Consider the following 25696-nt stretch of genomic DNA (forward strand, 5'->3'; position numbering starts at 1 on the left):
TGAACCAGTGTCCCCTGCATTGGCAGGAGGATTCTTAACCACTGCACCACCAGGGAAGCCCCTGCCTAGCATCTTTTAAAGCTCTTGGAAACTAAATTCAATATCCTGTGACAAACCATAGTGGAAAAGAATACGAAAAAGAATATATATATGTATATACATACATACATATATATGTGTAACAGAGTCACTTTGATGTACAGCAGAAATTAACACATTGTAAATCAACTATACTTCAATAAAATTTTTTTTAAAAAGCTCTCCGCAACTATTAATCTAACTTCTCACAAAAAGTAAAAGCAGGGGCTTCCCTGGTGGCGCAGTGGTTGCGCGTCCGCCTGCCGATGCAGGGGAACCGGGTTCGCGCCCCGGTCTGGGAGGATCCCACATGCCGCGGAGCGGCTGGGCCCGTGAGCCATGGCCGCTGAGCCTGCGGCCACAACAGAGGGAGGCCCGCATACCACAAAAAAAAAAAAAAAAAAGTAAAAGCAAATATTATTGAGTATGTAACATAAACCCACAAAGTTTTCACACCTGTAAACAATGCACCAAATGTTTTATTTCTCTCATATGCAAGCAGCTGACTCTCAAAGCATTTTAAAAAACACAATAGACATTATTATACTTTACTAATGAATTACTTCTGTCCCAGGGGATTAAATCAAATGAAAATGGTACAAATATTTAGAAGTTTATTTCTGAGCCAACTGAGATGATGAATTTATGGGTTTCTATGAATTAATTTTTCTTAGTTCAATGTTTTGTACATGCCATCAGTATAATTACTTAAATATTTAGGATATTGTCAATAGCTGTGATTCATATGAAAAATATAATCAGATACCTCAAATTCCTGATTAAGTCAGTTTTAAAACACAAAATATTAGTACACTTGAATAAACTGCAATTAACAGAAATTCTGCTTAAAGCTAGAAGTTTTGAATATAATACTTTCCTTGACAGAAAAAAAAAGTGATGTTGAAAAGGCAAAGACCACCATAACATATCAAATATTTAGAGCATTAGTTATTATACCCTTTGTTTTGGAGTCTACAGTAAATTTATAACTAGGAAAATTTTTTTAAGTTGTAAGGCCAGTCTTAAAAAACATGAATAAGGATAGTAGAAACATTACCACACATATCAACAAAAACAGAGCAAACCAAGTTTGTGCACAACTTCATTTCATCATTAATTCAGTGATTTGAAGTAAATGCCATGTTAAAAACCATGAGCAAATTTAAAGATTCATCCAAGGAAATTAAGTACTTTTGAGCATTTTTTAAAAAGCTTTAATAGGCAGTGCATCTCTGACCAGCACAAATGAGATGCAGAAAGAACAAAAATGAGAGTGTACAGAGCTGATTCTTACAGGCCTGCTCGCTCAAAGGATACATCTACCAATGATTTTCCACAGTGCTGTTAGATGCCTTACTTTATTTATATATAAAGCAGCTAGAGCTCTTTCATTATTCCTACTAAGTATTTAAAATACATTTCTACGTATGCATTAAAATTAAGTGTTAATTATGATGCCCTTAAAAATCTTTCAACTTATAAAAAACAAGTTCTGGAAATATAAAAATATTCATTTTTTTTCATGTTTCTGACTCTTGAAAAACTTAAAGTGCAATATTTTCATGCATCAGCACATTGATCATGCCATATAAGTTCATCTCGAAAGAGCATGTAAATAATTTCCAAAACTTCTAGAGAACAGAGTACAGATATTTTAAGGTTTGATTTTCCATTTGTCTTTATATTACAGTGCAAGGAGGAAAAATAAGTGCCAAATCAAAACATGTTTTTATTAGGAGAAAATAATGCTTTCATGAAAAGAAAATAGGAAACATGTCATGTCTCCCTTTAGTGGTTTTTCGTAAGTCAATCACCTGGTTTACCAAAAATGTATCAGTTCAATTATTGAACAAAATATACAACATTTGTTCAAAGACTTGTCTAAAAAAGCTCTCACAGAACACTAGTCATTCTAAGCTCCTTTCTTATTTTTCAGTAAGGACTTTAATTAAAAACAAGCTTATTACCCTTTGTTTCACAATTTTAATGGAAATTTCACTGAGTTTAAAGTGGTATTTCTTTAAGGGTCTGACCCATCCAGGTGGCAGTGTAGAAGTGGACTGCTATCATACACACAGCTACAAAATTAGAGCCAAAACTAAGGGGGGAAAATGGAAAATCCAAAACTAACTACTCTAGAAAAAAATTCCAAAACTAAAGGCTTCTTTGAAGAAGAGTGGTTTACAGACAAGACTGTGATTGGTTTTTCTCCCAGCAGCAGCCCCCTGGGATCTGTGATTAAGATGCTATTTGGGGCCTGAGACGTTTCAGTGATGATTGCTTCAATTTTTGCTGGTGTCTCATTGACCATGCATCCTCAATGGCACGACATGCTCTCTGGAAAACAAAATATTTACCATGAATGATAAAGACAAGTACAGGCTCATGTGGTGGAGGAGAAAGGTACAAAACCAAGAGTATGAGCTCTCCACACAGGTCCAAAGACAAGAATACACAGTTAATACACGTCATGCTAAGACCCTTCTGCCCTGTTAAGCCCACAACATATTATTTTAAGCATATATATCCATCCAAAGCTATAACTAGTAGATCTTTTGGGAAAAGGAATAAGAATTGTTAATTATAACATTTTTATTTCAACTTGCAGTGAAAACACTGAGAGGGCATTCTTCAAAATAAATCGTTTACCTCTGCTGTGGTGATATCCTGCAGGTAAATTTTCTGAACATAGTCTTGATTGGCACTGTCTCTTTTTTGGAACAGACCTTGTTTCTGTTTCAAAACAAACAATGACAGAAAAGAAATTATTATGGGGAAGAAAAAAAATCATAACCTTTAATTGAGTGCTTAAATGTCAACTCTATTTTATAATCACTAGACTAACCAAATACACATATTCGGTATGATAAGAAATAAATCATTTTGGTACAAGGACAGTGGTTCCATATGTGAGTTGTTAGAATTTATGAAACTGGATGAGTATATATCTATCTGCATAAAATGATGGCTTTCTGCAGGCAATGATAAATAGCCTATAGAAATACCACTTGATAACTCATCACATCTGACAAATAAAAAAACCTTCATTTCCTTGGCCGATAGATAAAATTCTTATATAATGTAAAATACACTGAGTCAATTCTCACCACTGATGTGAAAGAAAAGTGATAACTGAGGAAACTGTAATATACATGCATAGTGACACAATCTTTCCTAGTCTAAAAGCTATGTTTCATATACCAAGGCATTTAAATTTTGAAACTCTACAATGAGGTAAGGCTGAAATACAAAATGGAGTGGTTTCATGGTAGTTTCTTTTACTTGTAAACTTCTACGAAAAGAAAGTAAATGTAAATTAAAGGATAATAGTACTTACATCTCTAACTATTGAATTTTATAATAAATATTTTTCAGATAGTTTCAGGAATAGAGATAACAATTATTGTTTAGGAAAAAATATAGAAATTACCATCTCTGGAATAGTAATTTCTAGTTTTTTTTAAAGGGGTGAAAATAAATTTATATCATATATAATAAAAATTATACATTTCAAAGTAAAGTGAGTCTACGAACTAAGCAAAAGATGGGGTATCATTTTTGCTAATTACTTGCTACATAATTAAAAAGTTTTTCCATAGAAAATGTAGAGGAAAGACATGAAAGCATTATTACATACTTAAAATGCATTAGCCTTCTATAAATGTCAAATATTATTAGATGTGAGTGTTTTAGACATAATATTTATAATAATCTCCTAAAAGCCTAAAATGGGGAATCTTTCCAGAAGTATCTAAGATTATAGCAAAATAGTATCCATATGAACTTAAAAAAAAAACCTTCTACTCAATAATGCTTTATTCTACCAAAAAGAAACCTAATTCTTTCAGTGAACAAATTTAATATTTCACTCAATGCAATCAAGGACTGTCAGAAACTAAAGTACAGAACACAAATAGATTACATCTTTTCTTACTTTTCAGCATATAATAATAATAATACTTCAAACATCTTATTCAGTTAACTATAAAACAGAGTCAGAAAGCACTGGTTTCCATTCATTTAACAAACTCCTGGCTCTAAAGGTGTGATTCATGTTTTCTTACCTCAACTGAAATTTTGAGCAGATTTCCATCAACAATAGGAGACTGTACAAAATCTTCAAATGGATATTGCCAGTCTACGGACACATGGCCTAGGATTTCAACTTCCTTTATACACAACACTCGCCTATTTTGCAAAAGGAAACAAAAACATACAGGTAGTGATAAAGACAATTAATTATTCTAATATTTCACTCTGCTGGACGGTATTACTTGCTCAGTAAGCATTAAAACCTGGTACACTAAAAAATGTATGCTTCACATTTAAAAACAAAAAAGGTAACTGTCAAATAAGGAGCAAACATGGCACAAGTAACAAAGCAGACCTTCAAAAATTCCCCTTCTGCCAATCTTGCAAAATTCAGAAAAATGTCTTTTTTTTTTTTTTAACTGACCAGAAAACTGAAATCATTCTCTTTAAAACACATAAGGAACAGGCTATACATTCATCTGGGAAGCAATAAAGGCAGAAGCCCCTGAAAATGTTTTACTTGGAAAATTATTAATTGCTTTTTACTGTCAATCACATATGCCTTCTAATCAAGAAAGAAATGTCACAAACCTCAAATGTCAGCAAAGATTCACGTTAGGCCTACCAATAAATATCAGGTTTGAACACTTTAATACTGATGTACTATATCACAGAGTGAGTATCCCATTTTACTCAACAGCAATTAAAAAAAAATTCACAGAATCCTTAAAGGGCATCCACATTGATTTCCCAGTGTGTGATTCAGATTTGTTACTGATATAACTATACTTGATTCTAAAGTTTCTATTACAGAAAGCAAAACTAGGAAAGTAGAACTGTTCATTCTACAAATGTGTATGGTGCTGGAGAAACAAAGAAGACAAAGTTTCCGCTTGAGAGGTACCCATAGGCTATAAGGGGAAATAAAGCTGCAAATAAATGCTACAGCACAGTTAGATAAGAATAGCAGAGTGTGTAGAAAATTCTCTCAGCACACGGGAGAGAGGGACTGACCGTGGTGATAAAGTACGTAACGTTAAGAGCTGATTCTTGAAAGAAAGAAGTTCTCTAGGTAGGAAAGGGAAATTATACTCTAGACAAAGGAAACAGTGCATTAACATATATAGGAGTACAAAACAGGGAAGATTTGGGACTTCCTTGGTGGCACAGTGGTTAAGAATCCGCCTGCCAATGCAGGGGACATGGGTTTGAGCCCTGGTCTGGGAAGATCCCACATGCCGCAGAGCAACTATGCCTGTGCACCACAACTACTGAGCCTGCGCTCCAGAGCGCGCGAGCCACAACTACTGAACCCGCGTGCTTAGAGTCCGCGCTCCGCAACAAGAGAAGCCACCGCAATGAGAGAAGCCTGCGCACCGCAATGAAAAGTAGCCCCTGCTCGCCACAACTAGAGAAAGCCTGCGTGCAGCAACGAAGACCCAATGCAGCCAAAAACAAATAAATAAAATCAATTAATTTAAAAAATGTTTAAAATATATTTCTTAAAAAAAAAGGGAAGATTTATCTGAGGAATGTGGAGGTCTGTAGCTGGACTACTGGATATATACTGAGGTGAGAAAATTATCTTAGAGCCGGATCTTGAAGGATTTTTGTTTTTTGTTTTTTTTTGCAGGGGTCGGGGGTGGGGAAGGCTTTCAAGAAATTTTGACTTTGGCTGTGAGAAGAAGAGCGAGCTAGATTCTAGATGTTTATAAGGTAGAGTTGAATGAACTTGGTGACCAATGGGGTGAGGGCTGATACAGACCCCTGGCACTGTATTTTTCAGCACAGGTGCTACTGAAATTGCGGGACTGTGTTGTGCACCGTAGGAAGTACAGCATCCCTGGCCCCAGGCTACTAAGTGCCTGCAGGGCCTCTAATCATTGTGACAACCTCCAACACCCCCTACACATTCCAAACAGTCTCTAGGAAGTGGACTCCACCCCCCCACCTCCTGCCTAGTACAGAATCAGATGATAGAGCTAAGAGTTAAAGATAACTATTACAAATCACTGCATCAAACGCAATTCACCATTCTGAGTGTCTTAAAACTCTACTCTTGACCATCGTACTCTTGAACAATATTATTGTTCTCCTGCCACCTTCAATCTCCTTCACTTTCTTCCTCCTGCACCATGTTTGCCAGAGTGCAAATCTTGGTCTTCTTCTGTTTAACATATTCTCTCACGATGGTTTCTTAGATCTCAACTCCAGATCTTTACCCAAACTCCAATTATCTACGCTTATACCTGTATCTATATGTCTCCCTGACTACTGAGGCACCTCTACTTTGATATCTCAAAGCTATATCAAACTCATTAAGCTCAAAACAGAAACAAAATCATCATCGTTTCCCTCAAATTACTGTAAATGGTACTCAAGCCAAAAACCAGCAAAGTCATCTTGTATTCCCTTCTCTTCCATATTCAGTCACGCAACCCTGGTCTCTTAAGGCTACTCACTCATATCTAAGGGAGACTGTCATTGCACTGGTCAGGAATGTTATTTTTCCAATTGCCTCCTGAAAAGCTCTATAAGGGATTAGATTTCAAATTACTATGATTTTTCAATTTATTTGAAGAAAAACAGATGTATGATGTACACATTAATATTCCTACCAAATGCCTAAATCAAACAAGTACTAAAGTATTATATATTACCAAAAAAAAAAAAAAAAAAAAACCAAAAACCCCACTGATTTCCACTGCTTAGTGCTGAATTACATAAAAAGTATAAAAACCATAAAAACTACTTTTTAGATTGTTTTGTGAATATTTTACTTCTTAATTAATGGGCAAATCAGAAGACTAGTTAACTCTCTCTTAGAAACAGCTTGTAGGTTTAAGCCTGAATCCTAATGCTTTCCTTTCTCTCCTTGCCACCTAAATATATTTAAATGCAATAGTAAGGAATCTAATGCAGATGTTACCTACTCTAAGTGCTTTGCCTTAGTCCTACAAAATACATAACTTAGAATGTTTTGAAAATTATTAATCTATAATTAGAATAAGTGATATAAGGTAAATCTCAGGAAAATAAACTTAGTAGTTTAGTCCAAGTTCTTTTATTGGGAAAAATTATTTAACACTCCCAAAATACTTAGAAAAAACTGGAACACAAAGAAATAATACCATCCTTTTAAAAGGTATGCTAATCATCCAAAATAAAACCTAGTGAGAAAAAGTGATTCATGAATTCACCCTCCATAACTGGATTTATAGTTCACATATAAAGGTATCACTGCTGCACTTACAAAGTCTATTCTAGACTCCGTCTCTCAGAAGTTGCATAACTCGGTTAAGCCCCTAAACCATGCTAAGTCTCAGTTTCAGCATCTCCAAAATGAGAGGGTCAGAACAGATGATCTCGAAGGACCTATCCAGATCTGTATTTCTGTGATTCTATGACAATGAACATTTTGCAGTTGAAGCATAGTTATCTAAATCCTCTGCCATTTTAATCCCCCAAATTTTTATAATCTATATAGTTAGCATTTTAAAAAATGTCACTTGAAGTCAATACCTATTTGTAACCATAAGGCTTGTCTTCTTCCTTCCCAGAATAACACAGTGGTATCGGTAAGTCTCTCCTTCTAACTTTTTGATATGATTCTGAAAGAAAAGAAGACTCAAGATTTGGGTTGTACATGCATCCAAATAGTATTGCCAATACTCTATATTAGCTAACCATAATAACAGTGCCAGTAGGAAAAAATTATTAAAACCAAAAGCACAATTCTATAGATTGGCACGTGAAGCTAGAAAAATATTCATAGTATAAATTAACTTTCACTGTGCCTTAAAAGACAAATAAGTATTAAACACTTACTAAGTGATCTTCTAATAAAATACATCTTGCTGCATAACTCAGAAGCTTTTAAATATTTACCAGAAATAATCAGACATTTTCATTAATATGAACCTATACTAAAACTAGACATTAACATTACAGGGGTCTTTACCCTGGGGTCCACGGAAGGACTTTGGGAGGTCTATGAACTACCATAAAAGAATGTAAAATTTTGAAAATGTATTTCTGAACTTTTTTCAGAGGACAGTTCATACTTTTCATCAGATTTTTAAAAGGGGTCTGTGATCCTTCTCAAAGGTTAAGAACCACTGATTTACAGAGAGGTAGATATACACATAATAAAATTCCAAGATAACTGATATTTAATATTTTTGAATATTTGGTCTTATACATTAAACATGCATGAGAAGTACAAGCGTGTATTGAATTATATTCCTGGTAGAAAAGAAAATTTAATGACAATCTTAATACAAACATGAAGAATTTCTAAGATTTCAAATAGCTGGCACAATTTATTACTAAAGACAATTATAAGCATAAAATAATTCAAGTATAAATAGTAGCACATTAAAATACATTTATTTTTTAACTATCTCAAAACTACTGTGACTTTAGTCAACACACATTAAAATTAATAGTTATTTTTATAATTAATGCTAATGAAATATTATTGACATTATATATAATAATTAAAAATCAGATGAGATTATAGGAAAATATAAAACATAAACATACCTATAAGATATTAACATTTTATAACCAAGAATACATCAATATTATCAAAAGAAGAATATAATCAATAATAATCACAAGCAGAGAAAGCACACTTGTTATTATTTCAAATACATATTTTTTTAAAGATCCTTGGTTCCCAGTCATTCCTTGACAATTACAAAAAAGCCATGAACAAGGAAGATGAATCCCCAGAGAATGGGGTCTCAAACTCGGAATGAGTCTCAGAGAGAAGTGGAGTTTAATAGTCACTTGTTTCACATCTTCCCTGTGTGAATTAGCTAAAATCTTTTAACATTTATACCTTAATTCCTTTAAAGAGAATATGGGAAATGAATATAACAATTTAGTGCTTTTACTTTCAGCTTTGAAATTTAAATGTTAAAATATTTAGATTTGAGATGAAATGTACAAGAAATACTACCCACTTTCCATCTTGTATGCATTTTCATTAGTTATCAGGCTTTGCACTTAAAAAAAACTGAAGCTTTTAAAGTATATTTATCACCATAATGCATTATAGAAACCTTGTTTCCAGCACTTCTAAAACCCACTACACTCTGAGATTCAGTCTTTGTGACAGATTAGTTTATAAAATATTTACTCTCCCTTCCCAAAATGCAACTTGAAGAATTTACAATATTTAGCAAAACCATTCAATTTTTTCAAGTAAATTCTAAGGAAATAATATAAGATATGAAAAAGCATTATGTTTAATGATGTTTATCACAGCATTCTTACTGTTAGTAAAATAACAGAAACAACTTTAATGTCAAGAACTGGGAATGGTCAAGTATACGAGGTAAATTTACCTCAACAGACGGTAATGTAAGAATTAAGAATGAAGCATTTCTAAGAACATGGAAAAATATAATTAAAACAAAAAAGCAAGGAACACCATTTTAAATATTATATAATCATAACTATGTGAATCAAGATGAGTATTAAATAAAAACTGGCTCTCTCTCTCTATATATATATCTATAAATATATATGTCTGTGTGTAAATATATATGTGTGTGTGTGTGTGTCATGATAATTATCCTAGGAGAACAGAGGATAAGTAGAAGAGTATATCCTATGAAAACATAGTATATAATTCAGTAACTTCAAAGCTCAGTATTAAATTAAAGAATACAGAGCAATACTCAGGAGAAAAAGAAAATGGGGTAAATCAAAAGATTCCCCAATAAATTATTTAAAATGTACCCACATTACACTAAGCACTAGGAGGACATAATTTTACCCTCAAGTGCTCTTTAATATTTACACATTTTGTTTTACTAGGTCCCTTAAGGACAGAAGTCTCCTTTCTTCTGTATATCCAACATAGTCTAGATTATCAAATACTTTGTACCCAACTAACTGATTACAGCAAAGTGGGCAAGGGATGAAACAGCCTAAATTTCTTAATTATCCATGCCTACCCTTGCTACCCATGGAAAAAAATTACCAAGTTGTGTTCTTAATGTACAATCATTCTATTTCTTCCAGTTCTCATATCTTAACAAAAACTACTAAATCAGATGACTATATTTAGCTAAAATAATAAAGTTTCTTGAAGTTTTGTGCTTACTGACATGCAGTTGTAAAAAGGGAAATCATGAGGAAAAGAACAACAAAGAGCTAAACAATCAAAAAGTAAACAATAAAGAAAAAAATTTTAACAAGTTATAAGATTTTCCAGAAGTCTCATTAAAATTGTAATATATCCAGGAAAATTAAAAATCATTACTTTTGGGCTTCCCTGGTGGCGCAGTGGTTGCGCGTCCGCCTGCCGATGCAGGGGAACCGGGTTCGCGCCCCGGTCTGGGAGAATCCCACATGCCGCGGAGCGGCTGGGCCCGTGAGCCATGGCCGCTGAGCCTGCGCGTCCGGAGCCTGTGCTCCGCAACGGGAGAGGCCGCAGCAGAGGGAGGCCCGCATACCACAAAAAAAATAAATTAATTAAAAAAAAAAATCATTACTTTTACCTAAGAAGGAAGAATAATTATTAGTGATGATTTAAGACAGAATCTTGAATTAGTTACTGTGCTTGATTCTCACAGAAACTGTACATGAGGCAACATTTTTGCCAACCCTCAATTATTCAGGCACAAGAAAAGTCTGTCAGCTATAGTTTTAGGCTAGTCTTTGAAGGTCATTCTTTTTTCTTTAAAGAGTCCTTGTTTTAAATATGAAGGATTCAATTTATTCTTTTGATAACTATAGTTTAAAAAATACATAATCCAACTGAACAGTTGTGTGTTAACAGCTTCATTCTCTTTAAATGTTACAACACATTAAATCTAAGTTTATACTTTGGTTTCACTTTTGGGAGGAAGCATGAAAGTTGCTAGATAAGACACTGCTAAATCAAGCATTTCTATCATTTATAAAAAAGAAAAATCAAAATATAACATATCGAAATTAACTATGGAATCACTAATTTCAAAATGATAGTTTATAATTTTTTTTGTTCTCATTAGGATAATGAATCCTCTCGCAGGATTTAAAAGCAAAAGTGGTTGGTTTTTAAAAATAAAGACATCTATAAATCCAAAAGCCACATAAGTAATCTGCTTAATTACATGTTCAACTTCTATTTACATTAATTAAAACTAATAATTGTGAAATAAGCATAACCAATAAGGAGACTTAATGTTTAAAAGGTATAAATACTAAAGGCTAGGAATATATATAACATAATTAGAAAATGATTGCCACTTATCTAGCAAGAGTACCAAGGAGTTAAAAAAAGAAAAAGAGATTAAGGAAACATAGTCTCAAAATTCATGTGCCAACTCTTATTTGAGGTCTAAGGACAGACCCAGAGCAACTGATACTTCATTTCTTAAAATATATGCCCCAGTCAATAGTTCTGTAACTTGAGTAAATTTAGGTGATTTGTGAAACATATAATAATTATGTAACTCTATCAGCAGGACTCACATACATAAAGAACACATAATAGACTGAACATAAGAATTGGTTTTTTTCCCCAACTTTACCAGAAATGCACATGAATATCGTAAAAAAAGATGAAATTCTCAAAATGATAGTGAAAGCATCCACTTGTGAGTTCAATAAAGTGTTCCTCCAACAAAATGTAAAAGAGAGTTGATTTCCTATATCCTTTCATCTTTTATATTGACCTCTTATTCCTGGTACAGTATTACCAGGAATATCATAATTTTTATCTGTAGTCAAGCCACTACAATAAAAAGTTCAGATAGAGGTGAGAAATGTAAAGAAAACTTCATTTTAATGGACTCTCACTCTAAATAAATCAGGACAGTCAACTAATAACACAGTTTGTTTTGATTTTTAAGGATGAAATCAAGTAGTAGTATAGAAAACATTTACTCCTGTATTTCCAGTTCTTGCTGTGTAGGCAGAAAAAGAAAGAAAATAAAGTTAGAAGCATGCAGAAAGATAAAATATAATCACATACTATAAAAATCAAAGTCTAAGAAAAATGAAGAGTCATTTTATTTTAAACTCAAAGTAGGAAAATATTACTAATTTATTTTGGAGGAAAGCTAGTCATGAGAGAATAGCAATTTACAAATGTGTGTATTATTTAAATACAGTAAAATTAAAACTAAAATAAAAGCCAAAAAAATCCTTAAAAAAGTTTTTAAGATTTAAAAAGATTAAATTGTACATAATCTTTTTTTCTCTCCTCCAGCTTCTGTTTACCTGAATAAATCTAGATTTACAATATAGTCCAAATAAATTAATTTGGTTGGGAGAAAAGGAAGCAGTGAAATTCCAATAATTAGCTACAAAGCAGGAGACCAAAGTTAACAATGCAAACTAAAGGAGCTAACATACAAATAGTAATAAAGCCTATGACTTCGTTTAAGATTATCCTTTCTACACTAAAAAGCTTTGATCCTGTGCAGAAAAAAAATGATGAGTTACTCCCATTTAATACATTATGCTAATATAATAAAACAAATAAATAATCAAATTCTACCCTACCATTGTTCCCTGTGTCATCTTTAAAGAAGTTCATGAATCACAAACTTTAGGAACCACCCATGAAATCCTGATCCTAGAAATCTTTAAATTTCACTCATGACCATGAAGAACAGAATTTATACCTCAAATAAATCATAGCCCTCAGATTCCTGTCTGTCATAAGGGCGAATGATGCCGTCCTCATGGATCAGGCGAGGGGAACGGAGCCTGGTCACTTCCTCAGTTGATTCTGCCACCCTGTGTAAGGCAGCAGAGTAAGTACATACAAGAAAACATGTGAGAAACTTTCAAAATAATACAAATATATATGCATTGATTAAACACTGTACTACGTAACACAGTATATCAATATTTGATAAACACAGAGTAATTTTAAATAACTTGCCCAAAATAATGTGACAAGTATTAAAACCAAGTAGGTTTAGGGCTTCCCTGGTGGCACAGTGGTTGAGAATCTGCCTGCCAATGAAGGGGACACGGGTTCGAGCCCTGGTCTGGGAAGATCCCGCAGCCACAACTACTGAGCATGCATGTCTGGAGCTTGTGCTCCGCAACAAGAGCGGCTGCGATAGTGAGAGGCCCGCGCACCGCGATGAAGAGTGGCCCCCGCTTGCCGCAACTAGAGAAAGCCCTCGCACAGAAACGAAGACCCAACACAGCCAAAAATAAATAAATTTTTTAAAAAAACCACACAAAAAAACCCAAGTAGGTTTGACTCCAAGTTCCCCCACCTTTTCTTAAAGAAAAGAAAAGGTCAAAATAATAAAGGCAGGGAGTAGGCCATCCACTCTTTGTATCTGTGGTGTCTAGCACACTGCCTGGCATACAGTAGGAACCAATAAACACTTGTTGAATAAAACAGAAACTGGCTATAAAAAAACATATCTTCTTACTCCTTTCTGGGGGCACTCTACCTTGTGAACCTGTCAGAGATTTCAATTAGACTTTAAGGTCCTCACGCACAGGCAGAGTATTTAACCTACTTATGTATTCCTGGCAACAATTAGCACACAGTGTGCACTTAATTACCTCTGGATTCCTTGGAAGGTGCTGCTGGCCATATCTATTATTCCACCAGTTGGACGAGCCACCGCACCCACAAGCCCTTTTCCAATTCCTTTAAAGAATCCAGCAGCTCCTTCCTTTTTGGCACCTTCATAAAACGAAAGACAATGAAAGAATAGAGATTTTAAAATGAGCAACTCTGAGCTCAACAAAAGCCTAAGTCAAATACTGAATTGTTTTACCCAGGAAGTTCCTAGAATTTGACTTTCTAAAGAACTTGAATTTAATCCTAACATGTGATACAACGGCAGTTTTCAAAGTTTGTTAAAAATGCAAATTATTAGCCCCCACTCCCAGCCAGTAATCTGTGCTTTAACAAGCCCCCAAGGTACACAACCCCAAGGCACACTCAAATTTTACAATTACTGATCCAGGAGTCTAGTCAGTACCTATGACTGGAAGATCTAAGAACTGACCAGAAAATATTGTGGTTTTTTTTTTTTTTTTGCCAACAATCAGGAGATTTTTCAAGCAGTGCAATTTTTAAAAAAATATAAGAACTTTATTAAAATATAATTCAAATACTATATAATTCAGCCATTAAAGTATACACGTTAAATGTTTTTTTATAGTATATTCAGAGTTGTGCAACTATCACCATAATCAATTTTAGAAAATCTGTTATTATCCCAAAAAGAAACCCCATGCCTATTAGCAATCATTCCCCATCATTTCCCCCTAAACCCTCTTCTCAATCCTATGCAATTTACCTCCTTCCTCCCCACCCTGCAGACCCAGGCAACCACTAACCTACTTTCTATCTGTATGGATTGGCCTATTCTGGTCATTTCCTACAAAGGGAATCATACAATATGTGGTCTTTTGTGACTGGCTTTTTTCACTTAGAATCATGCTTTCAAGGTTCATCCATCTTGTACTTATATCAATACTTGATTTCTTTTTATAACTGCATAATAACTTATTTGTAAGGATATACCACATTTTCTTTATCCATGCATTAGATGATGGACATTTGGCTTGCTATTACATTCTGGCTATTATGAATAATGCTTCTATAAACATTTATGTACAAGTTTTTAAAGCAAACGTAGCTTTTTAATTCCCTTTGGTATATACCTAACAGTGGGATTGCTGGGTCACATATATAAACTCTGTGTTTATATTCAGTTGTCCCAGCACCATTTGTTGAAAAGGCTATTTTTCTCTATGGAATTATCTTGGCACCCCTGTCAAAAATCAATCTACCGTAAAAGTAAGGATGTATTTCTGGAATATGAATTCTATTCCATTGACCTATATGTGTACCTGTATGCCAGCACCACCTGTCTTAGCTACTTTAACTTTATAGTAAGTTTTAAAATTGGACAGTGTAAGTCCTCCAACTTCCTTCTTTTCTTCCAGATTGCTTTGGCTATTTGGGGTTCCCCTGAATTCCTATATAAATTTTAGAATCAGCTTGTCAATTTCTGCAAAAAACCTAACTGCGATTTTGATAGGGACTGTACTGAATAAAGTAATGTGCTTTTTTTTTAACAGGATTTTAAAAAAAGAGTCAATTGCTATTGATGGCCCAAGTGACTCTAGTCTAACTATGGCCCTGTTAAAAATAGCATCCAAAGTCGGAGACATAGTCTACTACTTAACCTCTTCACATCCTGAGGAAAGTTATGCTCATTAAACAACAATTTACCATGTATCAACTCCTCAGACTCTGTACAGGAAGGAAACGTTCTCAACCTACCTTCCACTGGCTTTGTTATTATTCCAGTCACTCCACCAACGACTCCCTGAGAGAGAAACCAATCAAGTCAAGCCCGAAAGGAAGGTGCTTAATTTTAAACCAACCACTAGAGGTCTCTACAGACATACTAGAAATAACTTTTTTTAAATGAGGACTTGACAGAGAACAACATGCACATATAAGTGAGCACTATGCTTTTAAAAATATTACATCATAGCAAATTTTAAACGGAGCACTTTGTAGAACTTTATAATAGACAAAGGAGTAAAGCAGGTGAAAATTTTCTACATCTGACTCTGACACCAATTAGCAGTTGATACAATCTCTTTAAGTCTCAGTTTCCATCCATATCAGTATATGAGTAAGCTGAGAAAATTATACATCTAATTATAAGTTATAATGAGGTTACTCTATAATCTAGTGAAAGTGTGGAAAACCGAAAATGAAGGGACCTCTGAAGGATAGCAAATATCCTGACAAGTAAAGCACTTTAGAGGAGAGAATACACAAAACATTACAAATCACTGGCACAAACACAGCAGTTACAGTCTCCTGAATTATTTCCAAAATTTAAAAAAGAATATTTGTACATTCTTTAAATAACTGTCAAGTAACAGTAGTAACTAAAAATACCTGCATATTATATAAACACACAGAAAAGGAACTGAAGGATATATACTATATTGAAAAGATTAGATACCTCTCAGAAGAAGTGAGGGGTAATCAAAGAGTACTTTATAGCCTTACCTATGTTTCCATTACTCGTTTAAAAAAAGAACTTATAAGTTCTTATTATTACCTATAAGGAGGACAGTCATATATTACCTGTATAATTAAACAGTATTCATATATAATTTATAATACCTGTACCTAAAAAGTAGTGAAAGGTAGTTCCTGGTTTATAACCTGTAGCTTGTATGCCTCCCTTCCATAGAAACGGTCGACTAACGATTACCTGAAGAATTCCTCCCCCCACCAGTCACCTCCACATTCTCCGCTCTACCTGCCCCCCTCCCCACTAGTGCTAACCTGCCATCATTACAGTTTTCACTCCAGCTGAGTGCCAAACTAAGTCCAGGGATTGGGGGGTAGATCTGATGGTGATAAAAGGAAGGAGAACAAAAAAGGAAACAAAGTCCACAATTTATCACTACTGATACTCTGACAGACCTTTACTCACAAGCAGTATTCCAAGTGCCATACAACCAGTACATATTCTAAAGTGTATATAAAAGTAAGCATATCTTGAAGATTCAGCAGGAGACTTACACGCAAGAAGCCCTTTCCCCCTCTGGCCAGGCTGTCACCAAAATCTTTAGGCTGCCGACCCATCTCTTCTCTTCTTTTTTGCTGATATTCTTTGTCCATTGTAATTGCTGCCAAACCTTTTCCAACAGAACCAGTGATTCGAGATACCACTCCTGCTGCACCACCTATCAGAAGGTCAAGAGAAGTAAGTCACACTGTTTCTTTAAAGAGCATTACCACAATATACAGCATGCGGCTGCTTTAAACTAACAGGTGCTTAAAATTCTGTCTCATATACAAAAATGCATTTATTTTTTCCATTTCCCACTTAGCAAGAAGAGGAATAAAACTATTTAAAGTACATTGATTCAACACAACAAAGACATATTAAAAAAACTCAGCAGGTCAGTGTTAAATTATTTTCCACTTAAGAACAAGGGAACACATATTTTAAAAGGATTATTATAAAACTAATCCCTCTTTTATTATAATGATTTTATTATGATTTTATAATCACAATCATAATTTTATTATGATTTTATAATGATTTTATTATAATCATTATTATTATAATCATTTTTTTCATAAACAGTGCATTTTATAATAACTATAATTAAAAATACGTACACACACACACACACACACACACACAAATATGTGATACATACCTACTGTATGTCCAAAGAGACTTCTTACTCCAATTACTAACCCCTCAGCAAATTCTTCAGGGCCTTGAACAGCACCCTGGCCAAAAAAAAAAAAGTTTGCTACTTAAAATTTAAATAAGTTTAAGACTTTGAATCTAGTATTTCAGGGTTTCCATGAATATACAGAATCTGTAAATATACATAAACATTGTGGTGACAGTTTTCACCTTCTAACTCAAATACTGATGGAATACCTATTGTGTTTGAAGATACTTTCAACCCACATGATCTCAGCAAGCCCTTTAAGATGACAAAAATTGGAGAGGAGTAAATCACTGGCTTCAGTCACAATCTGAAGTTGGCCTCCCAGGACCAAGTGCCATCTGACTGCTAAAGCAAGCCACACTGCCAACAAGGCTAAGAGCCCACAGTTTCGGCTCTCTTGTTCTCCCCATTTATTCTCTTTGCTTTGTCCTTCTAAAACCCTCACCACGCTAGGCTCCTGGATCCTTTAAATGGAGGAAAACAGGTTAGAGGAAAGCTTGACTATGAAACAAAGTCAGCTTTTAGTGCCCCAATTAGTCCTTTCCATAATGGTGAAACATACTTGAAATGGGTCTCAAACTACCTAGCACTCTTCCTTACAACTACATTAAATCCTAGAAAACATGGGGATGTTTTATTACCCAGACACTAGAAGTGCTCAATTAATTCTAAAATAATCTTTTAATGTCATCTCTAGTAATTTAAAAAAATATACAAAATTGATATATTTGTTATTTGAACATTATTCAGTCCCCAGATACAATTAAAATACAAATTACTTGTCATAAAAAGTAGAACATCCATTTTTCTATACTACACTTAAAAAAAATGAAAGATCAATACCTGGAAGGGTTCATAGAATAAAGCTTCAAATCCTTCTGACAGGCCTCTAATTAATCCAAATGGGTTTCCAAGCACATCTAAGCCCAATACAAGGACATACATCTGTTTCAAGAACTACAGGGGAAAAAAAATAAATGAAGTCCTTTGCAAACTATTTTAAGGAACAACATCATGATGCAGTAAGAAAGTGGGATACTGACTAAATTAGGTTTGTTAAAGGAAAGCGCTGCAGAATAACCACCATTACGACCATTAACTGCTCTTTCACTATGTGCCAGGCATTATGTTCGTACTTTTACATCGGTCTTTCAAATTGGACTGAACTAAGGTTTGCGGCAAAGTCTGCCATTTGGCAGTTATGTAACCTTAGACAAGTCACTTAGTCTCTATAGGCCTTCCTCTTTTCATCTATAAAATGGGAGGTGTATTATACTGACCTTGCATGGCTGAGTATGCATATTAAATGAATATATATTTCAATAACTGGTACTTACTTTTGTTATTATCACTATCTCTATGAACTAGATGGGTTTAAAAAAAAAAAGAAAAAAAGAAAAAATATCCTTATTTGAACATGTAAAAACATAATGTCTATACACCATACGAGAAAGGACCTGCCAGCAGAGGAAGGAAAGAGGAATGTCACCCTGGAGTTCCACAGTATAGCAATGGAACCCTAGTGCCCCAAAACAACTACTATGTCTCTGTGCATAGAACTCGAACCATGGAGCAACAGGCAAAGGGAGGAACCTGGCTTCCTCGCAATTCTACTAGACTATGCTTAGAAACAATAGTCATTGAACGAATAAAATGTATTGACTCCTAAGTTACTATTCTTTCCCAAAGTGGTAAATGTACAATTGCAAAGGGAAAAAACTTTTTAAAAAAGTTTATACGGGGGTGGGGAAAAACTAAAGAAATAGAAATTGATCATTCAAGAAAACTAAGTAATGAGATTGAGAACTGCAGTAAATTAGGTAAACGTCACACACTGTACAATCACTACAAATGTTTTGTTTTGATATTTTATGAAGTATATTCCTTATGAGTTACTATGATAGGAAATTACCTGTTCACTGTAATGTCTAACAACACTCCACATGAGCTGATCTCTGTTGTAAAACTGATATCGAATTTCATAATAAGCAAGTCTGGGAGGAGAAAGTGTCAAAAGTACTAAGATTATTTTTTGAAAAAAAAAAAGAGACTTAAAATTTCAATGATAATCATTGCTAATTCACAATTAGGTTTGTACACATAATTTGTTTGAGATCTTTAAAATTAAGATAACAAAACTACTATAAAAATAGTGCATTCTCATGCAAATCTTTCATAAACACATAAAGAGTAAAAAGGTTTAAAAAAGTTGACCATAATCCCACCACACAGTGGATTTTTTTAAAAGTTTTTTCTTCTTCTCATTTTCCACTTTGAATTCTTTCTTTTCTGTGCAACTGAAAAATATTAAAACATTCTATATGCATTTTTACACTCAGCATTGTGGATAAATATTCTTCTGTGTTTTCAAAATTCTATGTAACCATTTTTAATAATGCATAGAATTCCATCATGTGAACGTGTCATAACAAACGATTCTTCCACGGTCAGACATTTTTAAATTTTGACATAATAATTAATGTTGCTATGTGTATCTTGAATATAACTTTGGTTGCATTTCAAGATTATTTTCTGGACCGAATTCCCGCCCAAAATAATTAATGAGTGAAAGACTACAAAAACATTTAAGGCTCTTGAACAGATCCCTTTCCACTGATACAAATAGTTAAAAAAAAAAAAAAAAGTGCCCATTTCTTAGATCCACCCCTCTCTAGTACCAGGATTTCTCATATTTTGAAAGCTTTGAAAACTTGTTTTAATTTGCATATATTCTTTGATAAATAATAAAGCTAACCGTTTCTATATCTATTAGCCACTGTATCTTCCCTTTCATGAATTATCTCACATTGTCCTCCGGCACCTATGGCATTGGAACTTTTAGGTTAAAAATTAAGATTATTATCTTTTGTTATACTTGTCATCATATTTTTCCAGTCCTTGGTTTTTTAAGTGTTTTCACTGATTTTGTTGTAAAAGTTTAAGTTTTAGGTAGTCAAATCAATTTTGTATTTTTCCATTGGGATTTTTTCATTGCTTTTAAACATAGAAAGGTTTCCTTTTATTCAGAGATTTGATAGTGATTAACTTCTATTTTTCCTTAGTCTTTGTTTTTCTATTTGAATTTTATGTTTAAGCCTTCAATTCCTATGAAATTTGATAGTGTACAAGTGAGGTGAAAATAATATTAATGAATTTTTTTCTCCAGTACCACTGTTGAATATTCAATTCAATAAACATTCATTGAATTTATATGTGTCTGGCACACACAAATATTCTTATATTAAATGTAGCAAGGATCTATTATCTATACTTTGCCATATAATTATACTGAAATCTAATCCTGTTGCTATATATTTCTAAATATAATTCCTTTTAAAACATGGTCAATTTATAATATACTACTAAACTAATTCAGTTTATACTATATTCATGTATTATCTAGATACTGATAACTGCAGAAGATATTAGACTCTTTACCTTATCTTTATGAGTAAAATAAGTATACCTAAAGGGCATAATTAGAAAGGGGCCAAATTATTCAAGAATAAGTAGTAAGAATTATCATTTTTCTAAGCAAACATTCTAGCACAAATGGAGAGAATTAATATCCAGAAACATCATCCTGATATAAAAACCTCCCCAATACACTTTAACATAACTCTTACTTGAATATAAGGTCATCCACATCAGTCAGAGTAGCACCTATGCTTTTCAATAGCAGATTGACAGAATGAATTGGAATCATTTCCTGGTTTTCTTGGTCTGACTGTTCATCGCCAGAACCCAAAGACAAACTCAAGTGCAACTAAAAGAAAAATAATGTTCAATAAATGAAAACTAAAAACAAAAATATTTACATACATAGAAGCCAGATCGTCCAGATACAAACAAATGTTGTATCTTTCAATTAGAGTCCTATAGAAACTATTTGTTACTCAGTAAATTACACTGAACAGCTCTGATTCTCATATTTACCTTTTGATAAAATACAAATCAGTCTGTCCCAAAAATTGAACTATAATTTTATTCAAAGCCTATAAATACCATTGTGTTTACATGGAGGAGACCAAAACACTCTGCAAAAATAGCATCATCATTTTAAGGAGAAAAATGTGTCAACTGACCCACAAGTAGTCTAACACTTGAAATAATGGACAATCATTTATTTTAATCCAATAAGATAAACAACTTATGGTAACAACTAACAATAACAACTGTGGTATAATCATACAGTAATAACAAGTAACAAGAACATGACAATTATGGCAACAACTAGCAAGTTCTAAACAAATTTTTTAAAGAGTAATAAGTTTTTCAGTTTCCACAGACCCTTCAACTCAGTACTTAACCATGAGATTTTCCCATTCCCATTTAGCTTCTTCTACTTTGTGCTGCATCATCATTAGTGCAACAGCGCCAGAAGGCAACAGTACCAGAAGACACAGGCGTAAGGTAATTCAACATGTGTAAGTAAAGCAGATAACTCTCCCTTCTCATTCTGCCATTCTCTAGGCATTTTCCCTCATCAACAGAGAGCTCAATAGAGGGGACTTGGGGTAAAGCCAAGAAAGCCTGGTTGTTGAGTTTTTTTCTCTGATGTGGACTTTTGCCCATCTTCAGAGTCATAGACTGCTGGGATCCAGGAAAGGTAATCTTAGGTGAAAAGAGATCCAGCTTTTTCCTAGGGCAAAGTCACCATGGAATAAGAAAATGACCATGGTTCATGATCTTAATTATTCAACTTCATGGCACAATTCCCAGTACGCCTAAAAATACGTATAGGTAAACCATCAATCTTTAATACATCCTAGATTATAAACTCCATAAAGTCATTTTACACCTTCCACAGCAACTTTTTTTTTTTTCCACAGCAACTTTGATAGCAGGCCTTCAGTAAATAATTTGTTGAAGGTACTGCTCAATCTCATAAAGAACTGATTTTCATTTAATAATGAAAAAGAAGTTGTGCATAATACCACATAAAACTATCAATTTTAAACCTAACACTATGGATATGTCTGATAACACCAAACTAATGTATCAATTTAAAATAATAATTGCATTTTATAAATCTATTAATTTAGCTGAATGGATTGGTGAATGCAACTAAAAATAATGTGCTATAAACAGTTTTGGAGACTGTAAAGGATCATCAATATTTTAAAAGAGTTACTTAATTGTAAATCTGGCCCATTACACAAGTTTAGAGCTTCATGGTTGACAGCATTTGTGAATTCTCTAAGCAGTCACCTTCCCTATAAAAGCTAAAAAGAATAACAAAAGGAGATAAGGAAATGGGTTCATTAAAGTACAAAATCAGGCAAGTGAAAGGTATCCAATTTTCCACTCTCTTAGTTACAATCAAATTTTGGAAGGGTGAAAAACATCGCATCAACAGTATAATACCTACTTCAGCGTTTTCACATTCTGGTTAGGAAACCCATTATAGCTTTCTATTCAGACAGTGACAGTAGTTACAAAGTGCAACCAAAACATTAAACATTGGTGAGCACTTCTTCGCTTAATTAAGAAATGCTTTTGTCAGCTTTTTCCTTGAAGAAAGGGGTTATTAATTCAAGACTAGAAAGCACGCTCTGGTGGTTTCTCTGTGGGAATTATGGTTGTACATATGTCAGAGAACTGTCTTAATTATTTCAATTAATCAAAATTCCCACCAAATACTTGATGCAACAAATTAAAACCCACATTTGTACACAGATCCTTTAAAAGTTCTACAATACTGTCACATTTTCAAAATAGTAATTATAACAAACCTTAATAGGAGAAATATGGAAATGTTCAAAGAAACTAAGAATGGACGTATCAGCCACTGAGGTCTCCACTAATTCTGTGTTTATAGCATCAGAGTCTTCCTGGATTAACTCTGTCTGAAAAAAATTAATCAAGAATTTCTATTTTAATTTTTTTTCCTACTACAATTAGTGCAAAGAATGGTTGATTTAATTTTTTTACTTTATAATTTTCCCAAGAAATAAAAATTATTACCCATTTTCTTTCGGCTTCAGGGTCAGCTGTTGGGGTAAACAGTGCAGTAATAGCTCCTAGAAACCCCTGATCAACTTTTAAGGCCATTTCCTGAATGAGAACCATAAAATACCTAAGGAAAAAAAAATTTTTAAGTGGAAAAGGTTTTTTTAAAGATGATAAAGGCTTTCGATCAAACCTTGTAATTTTTCATGTTAAAACTTTGATTTTGGCCAAAAACCAGAGCAAGATCTTGTTCCTTGATCTCTAAAAAAAGTGTTATGTTAACAAGATCAAAGTCTACTTAGACTGAGATTTTTTTTTTTTCATTACAGTGAAGGTTTCACTAGAGGTAATACTGCTATATTAACACTTAGTGTTTAAAGTCCCAAATTCCATATTTATCATGTTATAGAAAAGACAAAAGCAAAGATGATGTAGCATGTATTACTTAATTTTTGAAGTCCACAGGAATTACTTTAAAGAACACACCTCACAAACACACTTATCATTTATATTTCACTATTTTATATTCTAATGGAAGTTACAAAGGAGAGAAAGTGGTTGAAGGAATTTTACTTTAAAATATATATTATTAAAATAAGTTTCAATACAGAAAATCACGTGACCAAAAGTAGATTGATATGTTCAGGTGGATAATAATTTTTATACAGAAGTCACTTTCAAAAGAGTAAAATTTATTTTCAAAGTAGATTATCATTTTAAATTCCTTTAGATAAATAAGGGAATCTTTACGTACTTGAACTGTAAGACTTTACTGTACTCATTAAATCTTGTGATGACACTCACATCAATGAAAGGTTTGGGCTCTAAAAGGAAGAAAGAAAACAGGAAAAAGGCAATCAAGCTTTATAGTAGGTCAAAATAATGTCTACTCAACTTTTATATATAGGGTATATCTCAATTTTTTTTTTACCTGAATCCAAAGCAATAGATTTTGGAGGGGCCACAGGATGAAATACAACAGGGAACACTGTACCTGGTAACTGACTATCAACCTGACCAAAAAAAAAAAGAAAAAGAAAACTGATTCAGCAGGACTTGAAATAATTTAAATTTGAACTTTTGTTTCAGAGACAATATTATAGACGATGCCACTAATTACATCATAAATAAGTATCTGTATGTATATGTGCTGCTATTAAAAGTTTCACTTTAAATCTAAAATTCTTATAAATCTCACCAAGGGCAAGCTTTTACATAAAGGAATATATAAACATCCTCATAATCGCATTAAAATTGTGCAGCATGAACACCATTAATGGAAATATTTGTACCTATGGATCATGTGAGATTTCATCTATCTATTATTTAAATAAAAATGTAAGTAGAGACCAGATACGAAATTAGAGGTTAGGTATTAAGAAAAAAATAAAAATGTCCTAAATAGCAGTAATCGGTAGTTAAAAGCAAGAGATGGAGAGAGAGAGGAAAGGAGCAAGCAAACAAGCAGACAAAAACAGCCTCCAATAAAGCCCTACTCATTCCCATATAGAAGGACAAAAGAAAATCCTATTTTGGGATCCCATGACAAATACAAAGGAATATTAAAAATAACAATTTCAGTGTAAGAAAACACTCTGGCAGGCTAACTGGTCAAATTAAAATCTCAGTGGTCATTTAGACTTGGATGGTGAATCTACAGGATATGTGGAAGGAGAATAAACATATAAACAAAAAGAAAGATACCAACTATGATGCATGATAGAATCTTGTTAAAAAAAAAAAATTCAGACCCAAGATTCCCAAACTGATTAGATATATCTACTGAATAGGATGATAATGTTACCTGAAGCCAATACAATCTGGCCCTTAAACTTCTTTGGTGAGGAGACTGCTTAAATTCAACCTGAATTCCTGATAAAAAATCTCGCTTTATAGGGCACCGAACAGGGAGGCGCATTTCCATTGGGTCTTTGCCAAAATTTACCTGGAAAAAAAGTACATGTGTTTGTGATAAACTGGTAAGAGCAGTGAAGCCCATTTCATATATCCACTTACTCACAAACTGAAAAGGAAAAATATCTTAATCTCTTGGTCTCATCAAAAGATCTACCTTAAGATGATCTACAGTTGAGATACTGGAAGCAGAATCATCACTTTTCTACCAAGCTTATAAGGAAAACAAGAAAACAATTGGAGAACTTTTCAACTATATAAATTATACTTAAAGAAAATAAGACATGCTTTTTACATTTGAAAAACCTCAATTGTAATGGATAATTCTAGATAACACTTAAACTTTGTTTTAACAGAGTAAAACAAGGAATAGTTAATAGCTTATTTACATCTGACACTAATTGTAGAGTGTTTTTTCATTTGAGCATGACCAACACTTGCAGGGATGGGTGTGGGGTTGGGGAGCCTATCTGGTGACAATGCAGACTCAACCATTAAAGACAAA

The 25696-nt window shown here is 33.5% G+C and overlaps 1 protein-coding gene across 2 annotated transcripts in view; it reads right to left on the minus strand.

Moving 5' to 3' along the window:
- Positions 1-553: 553 nt before the first annotated feature.
- The window catches only part of VPS13C (vacuolar protein sorting 13 homolog C), a 182326-nt gene continuing 157183 nt past the window's right edge, over positions 554-25696 (minus strand). Inside the window, exons 67-83 of one of the 2 annotated variants that reach the window (XM_024128742.3) lie at positions 25082-25222; positions 24209-24290; positions 24032-24101; positions 23293-23404; positions 23061-23174; positions 20952-21091; positions 19238-19319; positions 18169-18282; positions 17302-17377; positions 16655-16818; positions 15386-15431; positions 13648-13771; positions 12741-12855; positions 7633-7721; positions 4143-4266; positions 2728-2811; positions 554-2415 (exon numbers count right to left, since the gene is read on the minus strand). In XM_024128742.3, the coding sequence (XP_023984510.1) occupies positions 2317-2415; positions 2728-2811; positions 4143-4266; positions 7633-7721; positions 12741-12855; positions 13648-13771; positions 15386-15431; positions 16655-16818; positions 17302-17377; positions 18169-18282; positions 19238-19319; positions 20952-21091; positions 23061-23174; positions 23293-23404; positions 24032-24101; positions 24209-24290; positions 25082-25222 (1776 nt within the window). In that variant the 3' untranslated portion in view covers positions 554-2316. Of the gene's footprint in view, positions 2416-2727; positions 2812-4142; positions 4267-7632; positions 7722-8727; positions 12018-12740; positions 12856-13647; positions 13772-15385; positions 15432-16654; positions 16819-17301; positions 17378-18168; positions 18283-19237; positions 19320-20951; positions 21092-23060; positions 23175-23292; positions 23405-24031; positions 24102-24208; positions 24291-25081; positions 25223-25696 lie in introns of those variants that run through there. The other variant, XM_028494846.2, reaches the window with a different exon arrangement.

The sequence above is a fragment of the Physeter macrocephalus genome, chromosome 11, assembly GCF_002837175.3.
Source record: "Physeter macrocephalus isolate SW-GA chromosome 11, ASM283717v5, whole genome shotgun sequence".
Lineage (NCBI taxonomy): Eukaryota > Metazoa > Chordata > Mammalia > Artiodactyla > Physeteridae > Physeter > Physeter macrocephalus.